This window comes from Oncorhynchus gorbuscha, linkage group LG04, assembly GCF_021184085.1.
Source record: "Oncorhynchus gorbuscha isolate QuinsamMale2020 ecotype Even-year linkage group LG04, OgorEven_v1.0, whole genome shotgun sequence".
Taxonomy (NCBI): domain Eukaryota; kingdom Metazoa; phylum Chordata; class Actinopteri; order Salmoniformes; family Salmonidae; genus Oncorhynchus; species Oncorhynchus gorbuscha.
The window spans coordinates 19,612,200-19,634,194 of record NC_060176.1 but is presented as its reverse complement, the minus strand read 5'-3'; the positions used below and the strand labels follow the sequence as shown (position 1 = coordinate 19,634,194).

The window sequence follows — 21,995 nt, the reverse complement described above, 5'->3', positions numbered from 1 at the left end:
CTGTTGACATCCAGGGGAAGTCCAGTAGGATCTGCTGAAAGGATTATGTAGAAACACATTTGCTGAGCCCACTGGTCTTATTCTCTGACGAGTTCAACATCAAGGCACGTTATTTTTCTAGGTAATCCCAAAACGTATTCCGACGAGTCTTCCCAAAAACAAAGGAACAATCCTCCAAAGGCTTAAAAGCCCGCAGATTCCTTGAACAAAAATGAAATCTGGATATCTTTTAATTACATTGTTTTGTATTCCAGTGAGACAAAGGGACGAGAAGGTAAGAGAATGGCCTGAACACCCAGACAATCAATTCACATCAGAAAACAAAGGCAAAAGCTCTTCATTACATCCAGACAAAGGACTGTCTTCTATTTATATGCAGATGTAATATCTTTACTGTCACGGCTGTCAGACAATATTTAAATATGATAATGATGTTGAACTGGTGAGACAGGTTCTGTTCGGCTGTACTGGGCAGTGTTCCATCCAGGTCCATAATCACACAGCTAATCATAATGGCCCTGGTAACACTTGTAACCTGGAGACCTGGTTACGGCCAGGAGGAGACATGGCTTTTGCCACTAACAACAGTTCTAGGATCAGATGAATAACCCTACACTCAACTTGAACCATTAGGAGGATGTCAAACATCCGACCCTGTGTCAGTGGTAAAGGAACAACTTCTACCTACTCTGTCCTCCTGTTTGAGTGGAGGCCTGCCTGTAGCCAGAGGTGACAGGAGGTGAGAGGCCTGCAATTGTACGCACAGAAAGGTCAGAGACCCTCCACCCCCAGTCTCTATATCCAACATCTGACCCATGTGATGTGGTGGGAGTTCAGACAGAGAGAGGATCCTCTTTCAGCCAGACGCCACACTAAAACCCACTCATATCCCATGCATGGGGGAAGTGGAGCCATTCCCAAGGCATTATGGGGCATAAATCAGACATCTGCCCTGTCCTTACCCTCAGAACACAGCCAGCTCATTTTACAGGCACGCTCTCTGGTGGAGGATGGCTCATTGTACTGGTTGGAATGGATAGAACAGTATGAAGGACTCTCTGCAGTAGTACACCCTCTCTACACTACCAGGGGAGTACAGAGCCTCAGCCTGAGTATTAGTTCTGCTACACATGGCCCCTCGCCTCTCTCTCTCTCCCTGGATAATTAGCTACTGATTGTAGAGCTGTGGAAAAGCTGCAAACATTGGCAAACACACAGAGGCTTCATAATAGGAAATGGACCAAGACACTATTAACCGAATCACAAGCAAGTCTCAAGTCACAATGTCCATGTCTCAAGTGAGTCTCAAGTAGAATGGGTCGAGTCTCGAGTCAAGCCCAAGTCGTGCATTCTAAGAGGAAGTCAAGTTGACACGTTTAAAAAAAAAAAAAAAAAGTCAAGTTAAAAATGCATCTATGCATGCAATGACTGCAAATCTTTGTCTATTTACTGAGGCTACCAGACAGCCCTTTTAATAAATTTGTCTACAACACGATGTAATTGTAAAATAGGGATCTTGTAGCAGTCGTGAGGGTGTGACATCAGCAGAATGCAAGGCAGGTTGACGTGCTCAGAGGGTAGATTTATTTTACAGGTCTCAGTGATCCAATGGTGAAAGCCCATATCATACAAATACACAAGTAGAGTTACCAAATATACACAGTCCAAAGGAAATAGCTTCTGTATGAGGCATAAGCTGTCCTATCTGAACGGACATAGGTAGCGGGCAAGACAGTACAGCCTCCCCTTGAGAAACCAAATCGAATCCATCTAACAGGAGCTCAAACAGGTACACATATCAGCACTTGACCCCTCCCAGGCCCATACAATTACCCAATTGGCAATTACAACCAATAAACTAGTTCTACAATGTAAAAAGCAATTTCCACATCCATTCCAACATTTGTACATTTGTTTTAATCAGACTTGGTGATTATTAACTTCATCACCATTCATACATGAGAAAATAATGCATCTTATTCAACGTCTCAGCCTTTTCTATGCGCACTGGCAGCCTTTTCTATGCGCACTGGCAGCCTTTTCTATGCGCACTGGCAGCCTTTTCTATGCGCACTGGCAGCCTTTTCTATGCGCACTGGCAGCCTTTTCTATGCGCACTGGCAGCCTTTTCTATGCGCACTGGCAGCCTTTTCTATGCGCACTGGCAGCCTTTTCTATGCGCACTGGCAGCCTTTTCTATGCGCACTGGCAGCCTTTTCTATGCGCACTGGCAGCCTTTTCTATGCGCACTGGCAGCCTTTTCTATGCGCACTGGCAGCCTTTTCTATGCGCACTGGCAGCCTTTTCTATGCGCACTGGCAGCCTTTTCTATGCGCACTGGCAGCCTTTTCTATGCGCACTGGCAGCCTTTTCCATGCGCACTGGCAGCCTTTTCTATGCGCACTGGCAGCCTTTTCTATGCGCACTGGCAGCCTTTTCTATGCGCACTGGCAGCCTTTTCTATGCGCACTGGCAGCCTTTTCTATGCGCACTGGCAGCCTTTTCTATGCGCACTGGCAGCCTTTTCTATGCGCACTGGCAGCCTTTTCTATGCGCACTGGCAGCCTTTTCTATGCGCACTGGGGCACGCTCCTATTGCACACAACCAGAATGACAGAGACATACAGTAGGACACACACGGAACTCGGACATAACCCGAGAAATATGAACAAAAGAATCCATACATTGAATTAAATAAACAGAACTTCTACCACAGGATTCTTGCGAACGTTCATGTGCACAATAAACATTGCGCCCACTCAGAGGGTAAGAAATGGTATGACAAAGGAAAATGGATCGTATCAAACAAGTGTAGCAATAAACGGTACAGGACGGAATGATGAAACGCCAGCAAACACAGTAGGATTATATATGGAATACAGATTTAGCACATATGCATTTAAACGTGTGAAAGCAAGAAAACAAAGCACTCTCCGCTGGCGGGAGTATGGAGAGCTCAAGTGAAGAGACTATAGTGTGTCCTCGCCACAGTAATCATTTGTTTTAACAAATTACAAATGCAAGCTTGAAAAGTAAATTATCAATGTCAAGCAATTTTGAAATAACCAGATGGCCAGTAGGCCTATACTAGTCAGTCTAATTGTTGCCCGATGCCCCATTCCTGGTGAGCTTGCAAAGTAAACAGTCAATATTCTTGATCACCAAACCATTTATTATGCCAATCCTCTTTCTACAATTTGCTGTTTGTGCTGTACAGCAAATCAGAAATATGTTCACTAGTGCACCCGACCTGTGTTGATTGACAGTTTGCTGGTCCAATCAGAAGGCCAAGTGTGCGTTTCACTAGACAATCTGTTGCACATTTCTTTTTTTTTTTGCAAGGCCGATGCTGCGGTTACTGTCTCTTGCTGAGTGTTGCCATAAAATGAGTGACAACACGTTACAAAACCTGGCCAGATCATTTCAAGTCATCAGTCTCAAGTCAAAGTCGAGTCCCGAGTCATGTGACTCAAGTCCAGAAGTCTGGAAATGGGGTTGTTATTTGGTCACAGAGCATTAGAAGAACAAGGTCAGACACTTTGTGCTACATGGAGGTTCTCACCAACAGTAGTAAACTTTGGGATTTGAATGGGTTCTTAATCAAGGGTTTGAGAGAATGATCTATAAAGAGCAGTGGGCAAGGAGATGCTTGCCTTGGAACAGTTATGCCTATGTTGACAGTGGCATTATGGTTCACCTACACTTCCAATTACCCATTCAGAAGGCAATTCAGCACCATTAAAAGTAATGAGCCTTCGTCCACACAACCGGGCTAGTAATAGTGATTTTCTGCCCTATGTAATCCAGATGGAAAAGGGCAGTTATTACAGAGATAATGTGAACCGTCAAACTGATTTAAAGATACTGTAGAGCTGATCAATCACTTCCTCCTCACTCGATGAGGTCACACAGTAAACTGGCTGTTACTGTTTTCATATGTTGTCATAGTGAATGGAATGCTGTCTTACAACTGTATGTTGTCACCCATGCAATTTCTCTACTTTGACAGACAATGACAGTTCACCAGTACAGTACCCTACCAGGGAACAGGAGGAAGAGGAGGATGAGCCATGGAAATTAGATATGGTTATGGATATGGCAAGAGAGAGAGGCAAGGGGACATTGTTGATGAGGGGTAAGGGGTGCTGGGTGAGCCTCTCTGATGGTGGTGGGATGGACAGACAGGACAGGGACAACAAAACCCACCATGGTGGTGCTGGTCACAGGCAGTGTGTCCAGGGGAGTGCTGGGCTGGCTGGGGGGGCACAGCGGGGGGTGACTCCACCCCCTCCAGCAGGACCAGGGCAGGACTGTGGTTGAGCTGACCAACAGGAGGGGGCCACGGCAGATCCTTGATTACTTTAATCTCTACTGCAGGCAGCCCAGGTCACCAGGACGGGAGCAAGAGGGAAGGAGTGGAAGAGAGGGAGGTAGAGCGAGAGGGAGAAGAGAGAAAACGCAAGAGAGATAAAGGGATAGAGGCAGAGAAAGATCAAGAGAGAGATGAGGGGGAAAGGGGAAAACAGAAGAGAGCAGAGTAAGAGAAATGCTGGACAGTAACAGGTACAGGTCAGGTTAGTATACCACAGCATAGTCAATAGAACAGCAGGGAAAACCAGGAGAGAGCAAGACTGAAAAGGAAGGAGTATTAGTTTACCTGAGAGAGACAGACTCTGCTCTTTGACCTCTCCACTTTGCCTCTACATGTTTCTTTGACGTTTTACAAGGAGTCAACCAGTGGAATTTTCAACTGCAGGTCAGAGTCATTAATTACGCTCCAGGTTTAGCATAGAAAGTGGCTGAAGAGAGCTACTAATGAGGCTTTTAAAACACAGAATCAAAAGACCTGATCATGACTTGGCTCGTGTCAATAGCCTCACAGACAACACAAGCTCTGGTATGGCTCATAAATGAGTTACAAACTCGGAAACTGCCTCCACAATAAGATAAAGGGCAACATACAAGATTCTCTACTAGTGCCTGACACAGTGGAATCCATTGTACTGTAATGGCGGGGGGCACCCCGCAGACCGAGCCCCTCAGTAATGTATCGCCCATGTCCAGATGGGGGTATTACCAGAGTAAATTGAGTGCTGGTGCGCCGGCCCATCTTTCACTGGGAATGGCCCACTTGTTTAATAGCACAGGAGGCTCGATAAATAAGGGGACGGGAAGGGGAGTGCATTTCCCTATCCACCAGGGAGCCGCTGGTCTGTTTGCTGCAGTGGCTAATAAAGTAACCGGGAAACAGGACTGGCTGTGCAGGAGGGAGTTCTACAGCTAGGAATGACATGTTGCCTGTCAAGTCTCATCCTTCTCTGGATAAACGAATAGAGTCCTGATGTTATGTTTCATCATTGAATTGCCCTCATAAAATAGTAGTAGAAGCAGTAAGATGTATTGTTGAAAGTAGAAAAAAAAAAACAGAATGCCTAGCTCAAATACATTCCGGTCTAACCATTGTCTCAAAAACAATGACATTCAACCCCTATTCCAATGAATTCTTTACTATTCTCATGCCAAGTAAGTCATTAATGTAGAATCACCCACCTCAGGTGGAGTGACTGCTATTTCCACTGCTGATGAAAAAGAAAAAAAAAAGCTGGGAGTTTGCTTACTGTCTATTGGCAGGTTTTATAGGCTGCTAAACTAGCTTTTATTCTGTGAGCTGAACGGACACATTATGGACTTGTTCTGGCCTGCAGGAAAAAGCTGGGGTGCAGAACATGCTAATGAGGAGGGGAGAAATCATCTCTGCAGATGAAGAGGGAAAACAGAATATTATTTTGGACAAGCAATGAAATAACTCAGCCTGCTGTTGTGGCAGGGTGAGAGTAATGTGGCTGCAGGACTGTTGATATGACAAGGGCTCACTTGAGGATGGAGTCCTTACTATGAATGGTGTTCTCGGAATGAAGTTTCCTTACTTTAATGGTGTCCTCACCAAGGATGGTGTCCTTTCCTCACTATGACAGCCAATAGGAGAGAGAGTTATCCCTGGTTCTCAGACTAAGGCAAATAAGACCGAGGTATAGGGTTGGGACAAAGGTCAGAGCACTAGCAGCTAATATAATAACTTCCTGCCTTGGGATGCCTCAACCGCTGAGCGATTAAAAGTCTAATTCTCATTTCAGGTTAGCATGTAATTGTTTTGGGAGTAGCAGGCGTTGCAGTGTTACGCAGCCTTGCTCTGGGGATGAAAAGCCCACTCTTACAGGTCGGTCTCAGCTTAGCTCTACACAGTGCAATAGTGTAGGTGAGCGTTCACACAGCCACTTCTAAAAGAAAGGTAAACTGATTCAAGTGGCAGAAGTACAGTGGCGGTCTTCAAACCTCCAGGTGTCTGATTCTCCCTTACCCTATAACCTGTTTCAATTTGCTGTCAGCCCAAGGGGCCTTTTCTGAATACATTTTGACTTGGATGTTATGTTGCGGCACGGATGAGTGCATCTTAAGGCCTTGACGCGTTGCTCTGAGACACAGTGTGAAGTGACCTGCCTGGGACTGGGGAGCAATGGGGGCCAATTCATCATCCTAATTCTTCAGGCTGAGGTGATGAGAGAGGCTGAAACACAGCAGAGAATGCACAAAGACATTTGCACTCAAACATCTCTGGAGCCTCTATCCACAGCCTATCCAAGTCACACATACGGCGCAGTACTGTGTGCCAGATAGAACGGTCTGTGTGTGTATGACTGGGCTGGCACAGACAGGCGTCAGGTCCTTTAGTTGGCACTGCCTCACCAGTGACATGTCCCCACAGTGATCCATGTGTTTTGCTTTGGGAAGAGGTGAATCGTGAGTAGAAGGTTGCTCACTTACTCAGTATGACATCCCGTGGGACTCCGTGACAGTGGAGGTGCCCTGAGCATTATGAGGAAGATAAAGAGCCCAGCTCACCCCATTCTAACAAAACCCCCTGGGGTTTACTCTGCTCTACACTGTCTCACAGAGTCTCTCTACTATTATACAGTCCATTCTACTAATTTTCAGGACCTTATCTCTCAGTCAGGATGAATGTTGATTTCTCCAGGGCATATCGGATAGAAGCAGCAGACCCACATGAAAAAAATACTATATTATTCACTGTAGTGTTTTTGCTGACAAATGTAGTATTCACTTTAGTTAACTGTAAATACTACAGTACGCTACAGTATAAATGCTAGTTAACTATAGTATACATACTGTAGTAAAATAACTGTAGTATATACTAAAGCAATTAATGTACTGTTTTTGCAGATGCTTGAGGAAACCTACTGAGCAAATGTTCCATAACCTGAAGGAAGGTTGTATTGAGGTTTGAACATATAGTTCAAGCTTCTGCTCTTTTCTGTCACCTGTAGGGAACACAATATACGGTCTATACTTGGCATGTACGTTTCTCACTTATTGGTGGCACAAATTGGGATATGAGGGAGGGGATTGAGCAGGGTATATGCAAATTAAACACTGTAGTATATAGTAAATATCCTTGCACAAGCATTGGCGAGTCGTAATGGCTCATAGGAGCAGGAGCACGGGCAGCTTGATGTACAAGTACACCTCCTGGACAGGACACTAGTCTATAACGCAGGGCCTTACTCCCAATCTATCTCCTTAGAGACTCATCGGGTACCATTTTGGTCTTTGGTATCACTAGGCCAGGGATCAAACTCCCAACCTTCCAATCTCAAGGTGCACACTCTAACAAGGCTACTGAATTGCAGTATAGTTTTTAAAAACTGTAGTGTTTTGCAGACTGTAGTGCTTTTGGGAACATTACTATAGTATTGGCTACAGTGTTTTTTTGTTGCTGCAGAGAATGCTGTAGTACTACAGTTCACTACAAAATGCCATAGTAAGTATTACACATGATTGAGGGATACCACGGTGTATAGTATTCCACAGTATACTACAGTTTATTATAGAAAGCTATAGTAAGTACTGTAGTATATTTTAGCCTAGTAAACTAGTATTTTTTCATGTGGGTATGCACATGGGTTCAATTGTGCCGGGTCCTACCGGGCCGAGACCAGGCACCTATGATCCAAATGAGAGCCAGGTGGAGCTGAGACCCGGTACATTCCGTTAGCCTATTTGAATTATCTAATGAAAAAGCTGTGGTCTACATTTAATTTTCTACAGCCAACAACACAAGTAGGCTAAGCAACAACAAACTCTGACAACCCCATAGTAGAATAGTTTACCTATTCAATTGTTCAGCCTGTTGCATTCTATGCGAGAAAATAATATTCCTCTCAAGGAGCATTCACGCCAGTCACTGAAGCCTACAGCGTTCTAAATGAAGTCGCGGGGGGAAACAAAAAGCACCCTTTGAAAGCAGTTGATGGCCACTGTTAAAAGAGGAGCATCACTGAGCTTTCTAGTGTTAGTAGGCTACACTTGTTTCTCAAATCCAATAAATGAGTCAAATGCACCGTTTTAGGACCGGAGTTTTGAGCAGATGGATGGTTTATGTGCGTTAGCGAGCAGATGGATGGTTTATGTGCGTTAGCGAGCAGATGGATGGTTTATGTGCGTTAGCGAGCAGATGGATGGTTTATGTGCGTTAGCGAGCAGATGGATGGTTTATGTGCGTTCGCGAGCAGATGGATGGTTTATGTGCGTTAGACATTTACATTTACATTTAAGTCATTTAGCAGACGCTCTTATCCAGAGCGACTTACAAATTGGTGCATTCACCTTATGACATCCAGTGGAACAGTCACTTTACAATAGTGCATCTAAATCTTAAAGGGGGGGGGTGAGAGGGATTACTTATCCTATCCTAGGTATTCCTTAAAGAGGTGGGGTTTCAGGTGTCTCCGGAAGGTGGTGATTGACTCCGCTGTCCTGGCGTCGTGAGGGAGTTTGTTCCACCATTGGGGGGCCAGAGCAGCGAACAGTTTTGACTGGGCTGAGCAGGAGCTGTACTTCCTCAGTGGTAGGGAGGCGAGCAGGCCAGAGGTGGATGAACGCAGTGCCCTTGTTTGGTTGTAGGGCCTGATCAGAGCCTGGAGGTACTGAGGTGCCGTTCCCCTCACAGCTCCGTAGGCAAGCACCATGGTCTTTTAGCGGATGCGAGCTTCAACTGGAAGCCAGTGGAGAGAGCGGAGGAGTGGGGTGACGTGAGAGAACTTGGGAAGGTTGAACACCAGACGGGCTGCGGCGTTCTGGATGAGTTGTAGGGGTTTAATGGCACAGGCAGGGAGCCCAGCCAACAGCGAGTTGCAGTAATCCAGACGGGAGATGACAAGTGCCTGGATTAGGACCTGCGCCGCTTCCTGTGTGAGGCAGGGTTGTACTCTGCGGATGTTGTAGAGCATGAACCTACAGGAACGGGCCACCGCCTTGATGTTAGTTGAGAACGACAGGGTGTTGTCCAGGATCACGCCAAGGTTCTTAGCGCTCTGGGAGGAGGACACAATGGAGTTGTCAACCGTGATGGCGAGATCATAGAACGGGCAGTCCTTCCCCGGGAGGAAGAGCAGCTCCGTCTTGCCGAGGTTCAGCTTGAGGTGGTGATCCGTCATCCACACTGATATGTCTGCCAGACATGCAGAGATGCGATTCGCCACCTGGTCATCAGAAGGGGGAAAGGAGAAGATTAATTGTGTGTCGTCTGCATAGCAATGATAGGAGAGACCATGTGAGGTTATGACAGAGCCAAGTGACTTGGTGTATAGCGAGAATAGGAGAGGGCCTAGAACAGAGCCCTGGGGGACACCAGTGGTGAGAGCGCGTGGTGAGGAGACAGATTCTCGCCACGCCACCTGGTAGGAGCGACCTGTCAGGTAGGACGCAATCCAAGCGTGGGCCGCGCCGTTAGCGAGCAGATGGATGGTTTATGTGCGTTAGCGAGCAGATGGATGGTTTATACGCGTTAGCGAGCACCAAATGGCATTGAATGCATAGGGAAGGGCGGGGCTAAATGTAACACGGGTCAGGTGTAATAGGTAGGTCGACATTATATTCACAGTACGTCATCCTTGTTTGGCTGAGTGACAGTAGAATGTTTTTGGGGGGGACATTCAAGTCATAATGTTGCTGTAACTAGCAACAAGATGTTTAGACGCAACATGCAACAGTTCATATAGGGAAATCAGTCAATTGAAAAAAAATCATTAGGCCCTAATCTATAGATTTCACAACACTGGGCAGGGGCACAGCCACATGTGGACCTGGAAGTGCATAGGCCCACCCACTGGGAAGCCAGGCCCAGCCAATCAGAATATATTTTTTCCCCACAAAAGGGCTTTATTACAGACAGAAATACCTCCCTCCCACCTGTCAGGTGAATGGATTAACTTGACAAAAGGATAAAATGCTCACTAACAGGGACGTAAACAAATGTGCACAAAATCTGAGAGAAATATTGTTTTTGAACATTTATGGGATCTTTTATTTCAGTTCATGAAATCAGCACTTTATATATATATATATCATATCCCCCCCAACCTCTGGACAAGTGACTAGGGACCATCCCCCAAATACCAATTTAACCACTAGGTATACCATACACACAGATCATCATGACTACTGTATGTACAGGACTTGTCGATATCTCTACATGACTGGTGTTTAAGAGGTATTTCACCAATACACCATCTGTCTATTACATAAGCTTTGCCCATGTCGGTACACAAAACATTCTGTTGACACACAGAGGGAAAGAGCATTTTAGGAGGGAAGTTAACCTGTTGGGTGCAATCCCATTCTAAATCCACAAAACTTCAAACATCCAATTGACTGAACATTGGCCAGAGCCAGGACTTGTTGGACTCTCAGAATATAACGGCGATGACAGGAACAGAAAGACACAATGACATAGCTTCCTGTGACATCATCCTGCCCTGACAGCTCTGTGGTGTGTGAATTTCTGGCAAGTCATGTGACATTCTGGTACTGTGTCACGTGGTGTGTTCGGTCTTGTGCCAGTATTGACGGGTGATAAAGAGAGTGAGAAACAGAGATGCAGAGAAAGAGAGAGAGGGAGAGCCCAAAGACATTCCATAAAGCTCTAGACAACTTTTTTTTAAACGTCTCTACAACATGTTTTTGTTTACCTTGTCCTTTTAATTAGGCAGCACTACTTCATCAGTGTAAACAGCGATACCACATAAATCACTGGCCCACTTGTGCCATTTCATTTAGTTCTGCTTCATTTGCCCTGCTAATTGCGTGCATATTCAAAATAAGTTGCTAGATTACAATATTTATGGAATTTATTAGGAGCTGGAGGAGAGCTCAGAAAAACAAAAATTGCTTTTGCAGATGCTCTCATATCACCATCACCAGAAGCTAGTAGTTCACGGCTCATTGTGGAAGAAACCGCCAAATGCCACCTCATAGGAAATGCACGTTGTATCCATCGCATCACCATCCACCTCCCTCTATCCCACCACTTATCCGTTGTGAAGAAGAGAATCTGTTCCTATTAAATATGAAAGTGGAGGTGAGCGAGCGAGTGATGGAGGGGAATGACAGCGTGCCCGTTCTGCCTAGACTCACAGCTGGCCATCCAGCGGGGCTCCCAGGGGAGAGCAGAGCTACGGTCAGGTTGGCAGAGCGTCCGCTCTGTGCAGGGGGAGAGGAGGTGGGGGTTAGGGCTGGGTGGCCAACGTGTGTGAGTGAAAGATAACAGGCAGAGTGCTGCACATTGAAAGGCAGTGGAGCCATTTGAGGCTCATGAAAGAGGCCTGTCAAGGAGGTTATCAGCGGTGGTGCAGCAGAGGGAAGGCCAGACCGAGGGGGCTGTGGAGCACTGAGGAGTGACAGGCCATCACAGGGGACAGGTCTTTCACAGAGCGAGACAGAACCATGGGGCCAAGGCATGGATTAGGCTCACCAACAACTCTTCAAACACAATGCAGCAATTACTACTGGAACAAAACTGATTCACTGATTTACTTAAGAATAGAAGAGTTTTGCGCTTCAGATTTCTCTGGGTCATTAAGTCCTTGAAGAGTCATTAAAAACCCATAAAGCGGTGTGTTGCTGCTCAGGACCTGGCTTAGGGCTCTGACAGCATCTCCTGTTATCTCGCCTGCAGTAAGTGCACTGGGTTACGCTGGCTAGCAGCCAAGTTAATGGTGTTTAACAGCCAGCAACAGGGCCTACAGATTAAGTACAGGCTCTCGAGACAGACACAATGAGGCACTACTCAGATTTCCAATGGCTGCCTGTTCAACGTCTGGGTTTATTAGTGTGTGTGGTGTGCATATTAAACATGGATACACACACACACACAGTACATACACATGCAAGTGTGTATACCCGCACCCCCACAAGCCCTCACCGCACAAAATCCCCCACCACACACCAACACCGATCACACAGAGGCTCTCTTCATATGGTCACATTTTAATGGATCTTCCTCACTCCTCAACCCTCCGTCTCATCCATCACAAAGTCCCCCTTCCCGAGGGGAAAGGAGCAGCGAGGATGAGTGATTAACCGAACGGCATGTACACAACCTCCCAACACAAACAAGGGAGGGAATTTACATTCCATTGCATATCTGTCAAGAGATAACCCAACAGTGAATAAGAAGTGAGGACCTGTAAAACCAACATGTACTGTATGTGTGGATGCACTAGGCAGGGAGGCAGGCAGCCCCACGCGGTAGGGACAGCTAAGGAGAGGAGGTGGTTTACATACAGGCAGCATTACAGGTCTGTCCTTTAGAAAGCTCTAATGAAGAGAAACAGTGCTTTATTCAGATGACAGTGTTCAGCTAGAGACAGATAAAGGTATCTACATTATGGGTCTGGTTTAATACGCCGTATACACCCACTCTCCACTATTTGTGGGGGGGGGGGTGCATTTTTCTTCATTAAACATTAATATTTCATGCTGACACTTTAATTCCGCATACAACCGTCTAAATATAAACAGCATCTATGGGGGCATCTTCAATCGGGCTGGAAACCACGAGGAAATCTGAAGTGAACAATATCATTATTCATCTATGCAAATGGGAGTTTAAAATGCAAACAATTTAACTTCACCAACAGAATATAAAACACATCATATACACAATATCTGAAGCTAGGTGGAAACACACCCAAAGGTCTGATGGTCTGATGGTAACAGATGACGAGTCATTAAGGTGGCAGCCAAAAGAAAGGGACTGTCCATTGTCCTGACCCTTGGCCTGGGTCGATGCCCTGTGGCTGAGCAACCTGTCCATCTCCAGTCGCCAGGGTCGCATAATGACGACACACTTATTACAGTGCTCTGACAATGATGAGCTCATCTTCAAACAGCCTGGATATTGAAGATAACGCGTAAGACCTCAAGTCTACCAGAGCTGTCACCTTTAAGACCTAGGTCTATAGACAGTGTTAGAGCTGGGGGCCCTTTTATATAAAGTTCTGGAGCTTTTTGATGATCAAGACGTCTGGAACAGAGCCAGTTCGCAGCCAGGTCTTCACACGCTGAGAGAAAGAGAGAAGGGAGGCATTCTTCTTTCAGAAAGCTCTGTTTTATGACAGATTGTCAGAGGAGAAGTCTCTCTCTACCAAACACTGGGATATCATTATGAGCTGAATGGAACACAAAAAGGTTGAAGAACATGCAATAAATCAAAGCAACTCCAGTCTTCCTCTTTGAAGGATAACTTCAGCGCTCTTATCTCTGTTCTCGCACCGCAGAAATCACTTTGACATCCCGGGCAAATGAAATGAATTACCATCAAAAGGAAATAATGTAAGAGGAGTGTTTGTAAATAGCATCCTAAATAAACTCGTCTTAGTGCTGGATGAAAGAAAAAATAACGAGGGGAAAGACATGAATGAAAGAAAGGAACATCCGTTTTTCCTAACAGCTGAGAGAGACCGCACACATTTACTGCAGTACGAAACAGAGAAACGTAGACAAAGTAAACACGGACTGATAGAAACAGAGGGACAGCGACAGACCAGCCCGGGTGGTGTGTGTTAGTGGTACCTGTGAGGGATTTAGAGGTGTTGTCCATCCTTGTCTCTGGTTCTGATCCACTGCCACTTACAGAGCCCTTGTAGCTAATGCAGTCAGAACAGAGCAGAGCTGTTCAAAGAATACAAAAAAGGTCAAGAAAAAAAGGAGGAAGATGTAAAGAAATTTTTTTTAAATATTTGGTATAGTATAGTTTCAAATCGAGGAAAGGTGTCGTTTTTCCACCATCTTTTTGTTTGGTTTGTCTTTGTCTTCCAAAGCCAGAGTTTGTCTTGGAACGGCCCTGTTCAGTTATGGCTGTGTTAGCTATGCTGAAGCTCTCTAAACCACAGTCAACATTCAGTAACATTGAGAGACATTGAGACAGACGGATGCACACATACACTTCAGGACCAAAAGCATGTGGACACCGGCATCACATTCCCAAATCATGGGCATAAATATGGAGTTGGTCCCTCCCTTTGCTGCTATAAGAGCCTCCACTCTTCTGGGAACGCTTTCCACTCGATGTTGGAACATTGCTGCTGGGACTTGCTTCCATTCAGCCACAAGAGCATTAGTGAGGTCGGGTACTGATTTTGGGCGATTAGACCTGGCTCGCAGTCGGCGTTCCAATTCAACCCAAAAGGAGTTTGATGGGGTTGAGGTCATGGTTCTGTGCAGGCCAGTCAAGTTCTTCCACACCGATCTCGACAAACCATTTTTGTATGGACCTTGCTTTGTGCACGGAGGCATTGTCACGCTGAAACAGGAAAGGGCCTCCCCCAAAAGCACAGAATTGACTAGAATGTCATTGTGTGCTATAGTGTTCAGATTTCTCTCGACTGGAACCTTACAGTTGGCACTATGCATTCGGATAGGAAGCCTTATCGTAGCATTCTCCAAACCCAGATTCCTCCGTCGGACTGCCAGATGGTGAAGCGTGATTCATCACTCCAGAGAACGCATTTCCACTGCACCGACTCTTGGCATTGCGCATGGTGACCTTAGGTGATCTTCAAGAAGGCCATTCTATTGCCAATGTTTGTCTATGGAAATTACATGGCGGTGTGCTCGATTTTCATACTTTTGTATATGTAATGTATACTGTATATGAACGCATGAGAACACACAAACACAGTCATGCTCCCCTAACTACCATACACCATAGGTCTCTCCCAAGCTGCAGGTTGACGTTTATTGTCATGAAACTTCTGGAACTGATCGATTTCTGAACGATTTCTGCTAGACGGTACAGCTGCAAAGACAAAATTGGATATATAGTAAAAATGTATGAAAACTGAAATGAGCTTTTTGGTCGTAACCACACCGTCAACTGGAAATGTTAGTTAAGGTTAGAGGAAAGGTTAGGGTTATGTTTAAAATCAGATGGTATGACTTTGGTCACTAGCTGGCACAGCCATACTCTGCAGAGCTGCCTCCAGGGCAAGATTCATGACAATAAATGCCATAGACTAGACAGACACCCAGAAAAAGGCCCCACTCAGCAGAAGAGATACCTGCAAATGAACATGATGTTATGCTTCATGAGGGGGAAGGAACTTAAAATTAACAATGCCTTTCTGAAGATAAGATACCCGGAAACCATGAAAGAAGCAGTAATCACATTGGTTAGTGCTGGAAAAGGGTACCTGGTCAATTAGTGGGATGGAGAGGGACAGCAGAACAGACACATAGTGACAGTAATGTAGGGGACGTGGAGCAGGAGGAGAGGAGTGTTACATACGTGCTCTCGTACCTGCGAAGGCCTTGGAGATGCGCTCTTTCTTCCACTCCCAGGGCTGGTCGTACTCCTCCGGGGGCCTCTCGTCGTCCTGCGGTAGCCGACTCTCTCTGGGGCAGCGGGGACGCTCGCCGTCCGAGTCCCCTCCGTTCTCAGCTGGCTCGTAGGGCGTGTCGTACAGGGGCAGTGATCTCAGTGACCCCTCCTTAGGTCCCCGGCCACCGCGGATCTCTGGCAAAAGAGAAGAGGGAGAGGAGGGTTAGATTTAATAGACCGTCAATGTGGATGTAAAGGTAAAACGATACGAAGGGACTGTATATGTGAATAATTTATGTTAACAATCCAACCAACAGCTTTCATCAGCAGTTTCACTTCCAAAATATAATTTTCTCTACATACAACACTAAGACAGCCATGTTCCAAGGTAGGCTAAATCCAGCTATCCTTGGGCAGTGAGATCCAGCTGTCTCTTTACATACCTACCCCCTGAGACCCAGGAGAGGGAGAAGAACCAAACATGGGACACCAACAGCCATGTTAATTATTGCTGTGTGGATCCTAATCAAACTCTATACCTGCTAACAGGGATTAGCATAGCCAAGCAGCACACACATGATCAGGAGAGGCAGCTATAGATGCCTGTGTGTGATGGAGGCAGGTCTATAAGTATTAGGGCTGGGTGATATGGCCATGTATCCATGTATCATATCATATGGTATTTTTCAATTTTTTTATGGTATTTTCTATTTTTGATGAAGAAAAGTTGAACATGTTATTTATGAGTAGTGCGTGACCCTAGGGAGGCAACACATATATCCTACATTATTTCAATGGGTCTGTCTCCATTCTGACTTTTATTCTTTTCAATTAAACTTCAACCTAAAATAATTTCCTGCATTTCCTGCACTCATTTGAGATCATTTCCACACTGCCACGATATGGGCAAAAATACTAGGCCTTATTTTTAACCAAATGTTGCAATTGCAATTTAGATCAAAACACTTGGGTGAACTTTTGGAATCATGGAAATGTTTATTGTCATTCTATAGTTTGAATAAATCATTGTGGCCACTTTGAATACAGTGTTGTTTGACATACATGACAACGAATGAAAATGCCATGGATGAGTTATTGTGACCGGATAGGAACCAAAGTGATGGTCAGTGTTTCCTAGGGGACCCTAGAATCTTTGGCTACATTCAATCTTTATTCATGTAGCCAACATATTCATGCTTCGCCTATTCCTCTTTGATTTAGAAGATACTGTTGCACAAACAACATGATGGATTTAGGCCTCCACCAGCACTTGAATCAGGCTGTATTAGCTAGCTACATTTGCTCCGACTCAGTACTACCCAGCTAACTAGAGATTAGCATTAGTGGCTAACACGATTTAGCTTAATTAACTTGCTATGAAAATACAAACTAATATTGTAATTATAAAACGCTTGTGGATTTATATTAAGATCATATTGTAAACAACATTGTTGCATGTGCAGCATTGACCATGCAGACCAATTGGAAACAACATGGTTGCATGTGCAGCATTGACCATGCAGACCAATTGGAAACAACATGGTTGCATGTGCAGCATTGACCATGCAGACCAATTGGAAACAACATGGTTGCATGTGCAGCATTGACCATGCAGACTGAACGAAAGTATCGTGGTCAAACAACAACAAAACCGCTCCTTGAGTGGCGGGGTGGTACTAGGTGTGCGTGGAACGTGGCGTGGAGAGTGCAGAGATGGATGACCCAAGTAGAAGAGTAAACTATTCAAATGGACGTTACACACTGGCGTATCACATTTAACAAACCAAACATTCAAATCAAATTTGATTAGTCACATGCGCCAAATACAACAGGTGTAGTAGACCTTACAGTGAAAGGTTTACTTACGAGCCCCTAACCGACAGTGCAGTTTCAAAAAAGATGTATACGAATAAGAGAAAAGTAATTCAAGAGGAGCAGTAAAAAAATAACAATATATAGGGGGGTGCCGGTACAGAGACAATGTGTGGGGGCACCTGTTAGTTGAGGTAGTATGTACATGTAGGTAGAGTTAATTAAAGTGACTGTGCATAGATGACAACAGAGAGTGGCAATGTGAATAGTCTGGGTAGCCATTTGACTAAATGTTCAGGAGTCTTATGGCTTGGGGGTAGAAGCTGTTTAGAAGCCTCTTGGAACTAGACTTGGCTTTCCGGTACCGCTTGCCGTGTGGTAGCAGAGAGAACAGTCTATGAATAGGGTGGCTGGAGTCTTTGACAATTTGCAGGGCCTTCCTCTGACACCGCCTGGTATAGAGGTCCTGGATGGCAGGAAGCTTGGCCCCAGTGATGTACTGGGCCGTTCGCACTACCCTCTGTAGTGCCTTGCGGTCAGAGGCCGAGCTGTTGCCATACCAGGCAGCTCTCGATGGTGCAGCTGTAGAACCTTTTGAGGATCTGAGGACCCATGCTAAATCTTTTCAGTTTCCTTAAAATACTGTTATAGAAGGTAAACTAAAAACCCAAACCGGTCCATGCATCAATATATAGTAAAATGCAGTATACCGCCCAGCCCTAATAGATGTCTGTGTATGTTGATCACCCTCTGGCTTCATAATGTTAAATCTCTAGTCTCAGACTATGACCCATACTGAGTAGCAGTAGCTCCAGGTTTAGAACTATAGGAGGTGTAGCAGGGCCTCCTGTGTGCATGTTGGGAGCTGGGTGTGATGAAAGCCTGCTCTAGCTGATGATGAGCTGACAGCGTTTGGAGAGGAAGAGAAGCCTGGGGGGCCCGAGCACCTGTGACTGTGCACGGCGTAGCCTGCCTGACTGACTGGCTGGCTGACTGGCTGGCTGGCTGTCTGCAGAGCGGCGTCATCATCACCAAAGCTATAAACAGCCTCGCCTGGGGCACCACACACCACGGAACAGAACGACAGGAGAACGCCCTTCCCCATCTTCTCACCTATATATCCCTCCTTCACCCTCACCCTCTTAGCGCCACTCCATTACTCTCGACATTCTCCATTCCTCTCTGTAACTTTCCCTCGCTCTCTGAGACATTTATGAATGACATAAGGCAGGGTATAAATGCAAATTATATGCAGTGCTGTATAGTGTTCCCACCTATCCAGTGAGTAAAGAGAGCAGCCCATCATGCCCTTGAGAAGTCTCCCTCCTCTCTCTTACACCCCCCCCCCCTCATCCCATCTCCATGTCTTTCCAGTAGCAGGACGACGTTAGCAACCAGCTCCCTTCCTCCTGGGCCGTATGAAGCTGTTAGCAGCAAACTCCATCATAGAGTAACGCAATGTGAGGAGAATGAAATACTATGCCACACCACTGCATAATTGCCTTGTAGCCCAAGGGAGCTCTTGCGGAAAAATTAGAGCAGCACGGAGCCTAATGGAGCTACCCGGTGAGGGTTGCCAGAAATCTCCAATGTAATCGTGTGCTAGGCAAACTCTCACCCTCTTTGATCTTACAGTTAAAAGTCTTGGCATTGTGAGATGCTAGAGCGATGAGTGCCCACCTCCTGCCAGAAGAATCAACATTGATAGAAAGGAAAGGGAGGAAGGAGAAAAGTGGGAAGGAGAGGTGGCTGCCGGAGGACTGAGGGAGGATGGGGGAGTGTAATGTTTAGGGGTTTGGTGGGGAGTAAATCTTGCTTGAAGGACCCTTTAATTGGGAGCGTGCTGCCTTGGATAAACTGCCAAAGGGGTATTAAGACTCCCCACCAGGCCCATGAACAAGGCTTACGACTACTCTGTGTGGGGTTGGGAGGGGGGCTGCGGAAACCAGCAGGAGCCTTCTGACATGTTGCCTCAGTGCTTTCCCAGCAGGACTGCATCCCTCCCACCTCCTTCTCGCCTTCCTTCTTTCCCTCTTCCCCCCTCCCTTCAACCTTGTTGAGGCATACTTTGTGAGCTGGGAGGGGTAACATCTGTCTGTTTATATTACCGTGATTTGCTTGATGGTGGAACAGAGCTACAAGTTGTTACACAGCTAGAGCATAGCTACCTCTGCCCTCTGACATCACTGCCTCCGCTCAGGGTCAGGGGTCACCCACCACACCCCCACTCCCCTTCTCCTCCCTGGATGTGAGAGTTCCACTCCAGATGGCACTTCCTCCTGAGCTCCTTCTGTCGGTCTGAGACAACTCTCACTACTAGGTAGTCCAGAATTGACATTTGACACCCTACATTCACCCAGTAGTAGACTGACTAGACTAGAGGACAAGTTGCTGTGTAGCGAACTCGCTAAGGAGAACAGAGGACACATCTAACTCAGGGAGATTAATAACCATGCACTGCTGACTGCACAGACAATAAATGCTAAGGTCAAAGGTTGGTTAAATGTCTCAACTCGGGTTCAGAGCCAGTGACATATGGAGCGAGAGGGAGAGAGGGTGGAGGGTGAGATAGCAGAATCTTCCTTCCTTTCTCTATCGTCTCTGGTTCGTGAAATAAAGTGATTCATTCTATTGGAAAGAGATCAAGATATTTCTCACCATAAATCCAAGGAGGCTCCTCTTCAATTTACTGAAGGAGGAACCCTCTGGGCATATTAGCATGGCTGTACGTGGGGAACGGGTGGGAGCTTGTGGGAGCGGGGACGCTGCTCTGGATTAAATCAAAGCTATTATCTTAAACCAGCCTGGCAACCAGGAGACCTGACCCATCACCTCCCCACCGCACCCCCACCCCCCTTCCCTCTACTCTCTCTCCAACCTGAGGCCGTGAATACATTAGACAGGAGAGGATTTTAGAAAGCTAGCTACCACAGCATCTTTTTCTCAAAGAACCAGGGCATCATATCATCACATAAAAAAGGAAAGAGCAAACAGCCAATAATCTCTGGGTGACGATTGGCTGACTACTGCCTGGACTGCCCACTCCTATGGCTCTAGAGAGGATTTGCTGCTATGAAGCGCTTGGAAGGGCACAGTCTATAACAGTCTATCTGGACTCAATTGAGGGGATTTCTCTGCACAAGTGAGGGATTAAATGTGATTGATTTTACACCCCTGGAAAACAATGGAGTGGAAGTAACCATGCTTCAAGGATTTAGTATTTCGGCTCCTCCAAAAAATCATCCATAAAGAAGTCTGATAGTAAATCGCCTAGACGAGGATGTATGCTGTACTACCCACTAGTTACATTGCACAGTGTGTTCATTGCTTTAATCGTCTGATATTCCAGAGCAAGCCGATACTATTCAGTATGCATGGGGATGAGTATTGTTAGGGCAGCAGACAGTCTTCACTAAGCAAGATTCTGCTGTCCCCCATTGAAGAGGCTAGTCAAGATGAAAGTGGTACCAGAGAAACAGACATATTGTAGCCAACTCCAGTTGTTTTAAAGCAAGACGTATGGAGCTGGGAGGAAACGGCTTTCTCTTCCCAACAAGCCATTATTTCAGTCTTGGCATTCAGCTGCTTATGAATGCGAAGGAAGGCCATTGAAGACTGGCCACCTGTAAACAAAGCATTCAGTCGAGCTTGTTTAGTGACAAAGAGACCGCGAGAGAGAGGTTGATTAACAAAGCTCCCGTGCCAAGACGTGTCTCTATCTAACCGTAGCCAGCGGATTTTCTACCCCGTTTAATTTCTGTTTTTCACATTGACGTGGCCTAGCTGTGAATGCGGAGCAGAGTAGCGGACTATCAAGTGCCGGCAGTGGCACCGAGGGCTTTGAGTTATCTGTGTGTCACCCAGAGGTATTGTGTGTCAGGCTGAGAGCTGGCTGACAATTGGAGGTGTATGCTCCCTGACCCATGTCGGCACACTGCTGTGAGCAGGGCTGTGCTAGGAGGTCTCACTGCCTTTTGTTCCCCAGACCCCATAGAGAATAGGCACATAATGGAGTCAGTCTGGATGGAATGGAACCTGAGACTGGAATGATATGGAGGGAACATGGGCAGGGGGGGTACAAGGGTTCAGTTGAAGAGGCAACGCATTACACCGCTTATAATGTTATACCAATTTGACTATAATTTCATATATCTCTCATGATGTGGAATTACTGCAAATTATACATTGTCTTTGTCATACGGTCTGATATACCCGTCAGTCAAATCAGCATTCAGGGCTCGACCACCCAGTTTATAATGTCTACTATCGCATTCGAGGGGTGGAGTTGGAGGGGTGGAGGTAATGACAGGAGAAGCAGCTGGACCAGCTCATATCTCCATGAATCTCTCCACAAGGCTGCTTTTCAATGTGCTCAAGGAAATCAGACATGTCACAAATGAGCACGACTTGAACTTCAATCAAATTGCAACAGCCAACTACATAATATTCCATATCATATTGTGTGAAGAAGTGTGACCTCTGTAGCCAGCCCCTCTCGGTTTTAAAG

General features: G+C 45.9%; 1 protein-coding gene across 5 annotated transcripts in view; it reads right to left on the bottom strand.

Annotated features, from left to right (window-relative positions):
* The window catches only part of LOC124033806 (SH2 domain-containing adapter protein F-like), a 126,669-nt gene that overhangs the window by 24,875 nt on the left and 79,799 nt on the right, over nucleotides 1–21,995 (bottom strand). Inside the window, exons 3-4 of one of the 5 annotated variants that reach the window (XM_046346142.1) lie at nucleotides 15,644–15,871; nucleotides 4,207–4,371 (exon numbers count right to left, since the gene is read on the bottom strand). In XM_046346142.1, the coding sequence (XP_046202098.1) occupies nucleotides 4,207–4,371; nucleotides 15,644–15,871 (393 nt within the window). Of the gene's footprint in view, nucleotides 1–4,206; nucleotides 4,372–13,929; nucleotides 14,029–15,643; nucleotides 15,872–21,995 lie in introns of all 5 variants that reach the window. The other 4 variants (XM_046346144.1, XM_046346143.1, XM_046346145.1 and 1 more) reach the window with 4 other exon arrangements.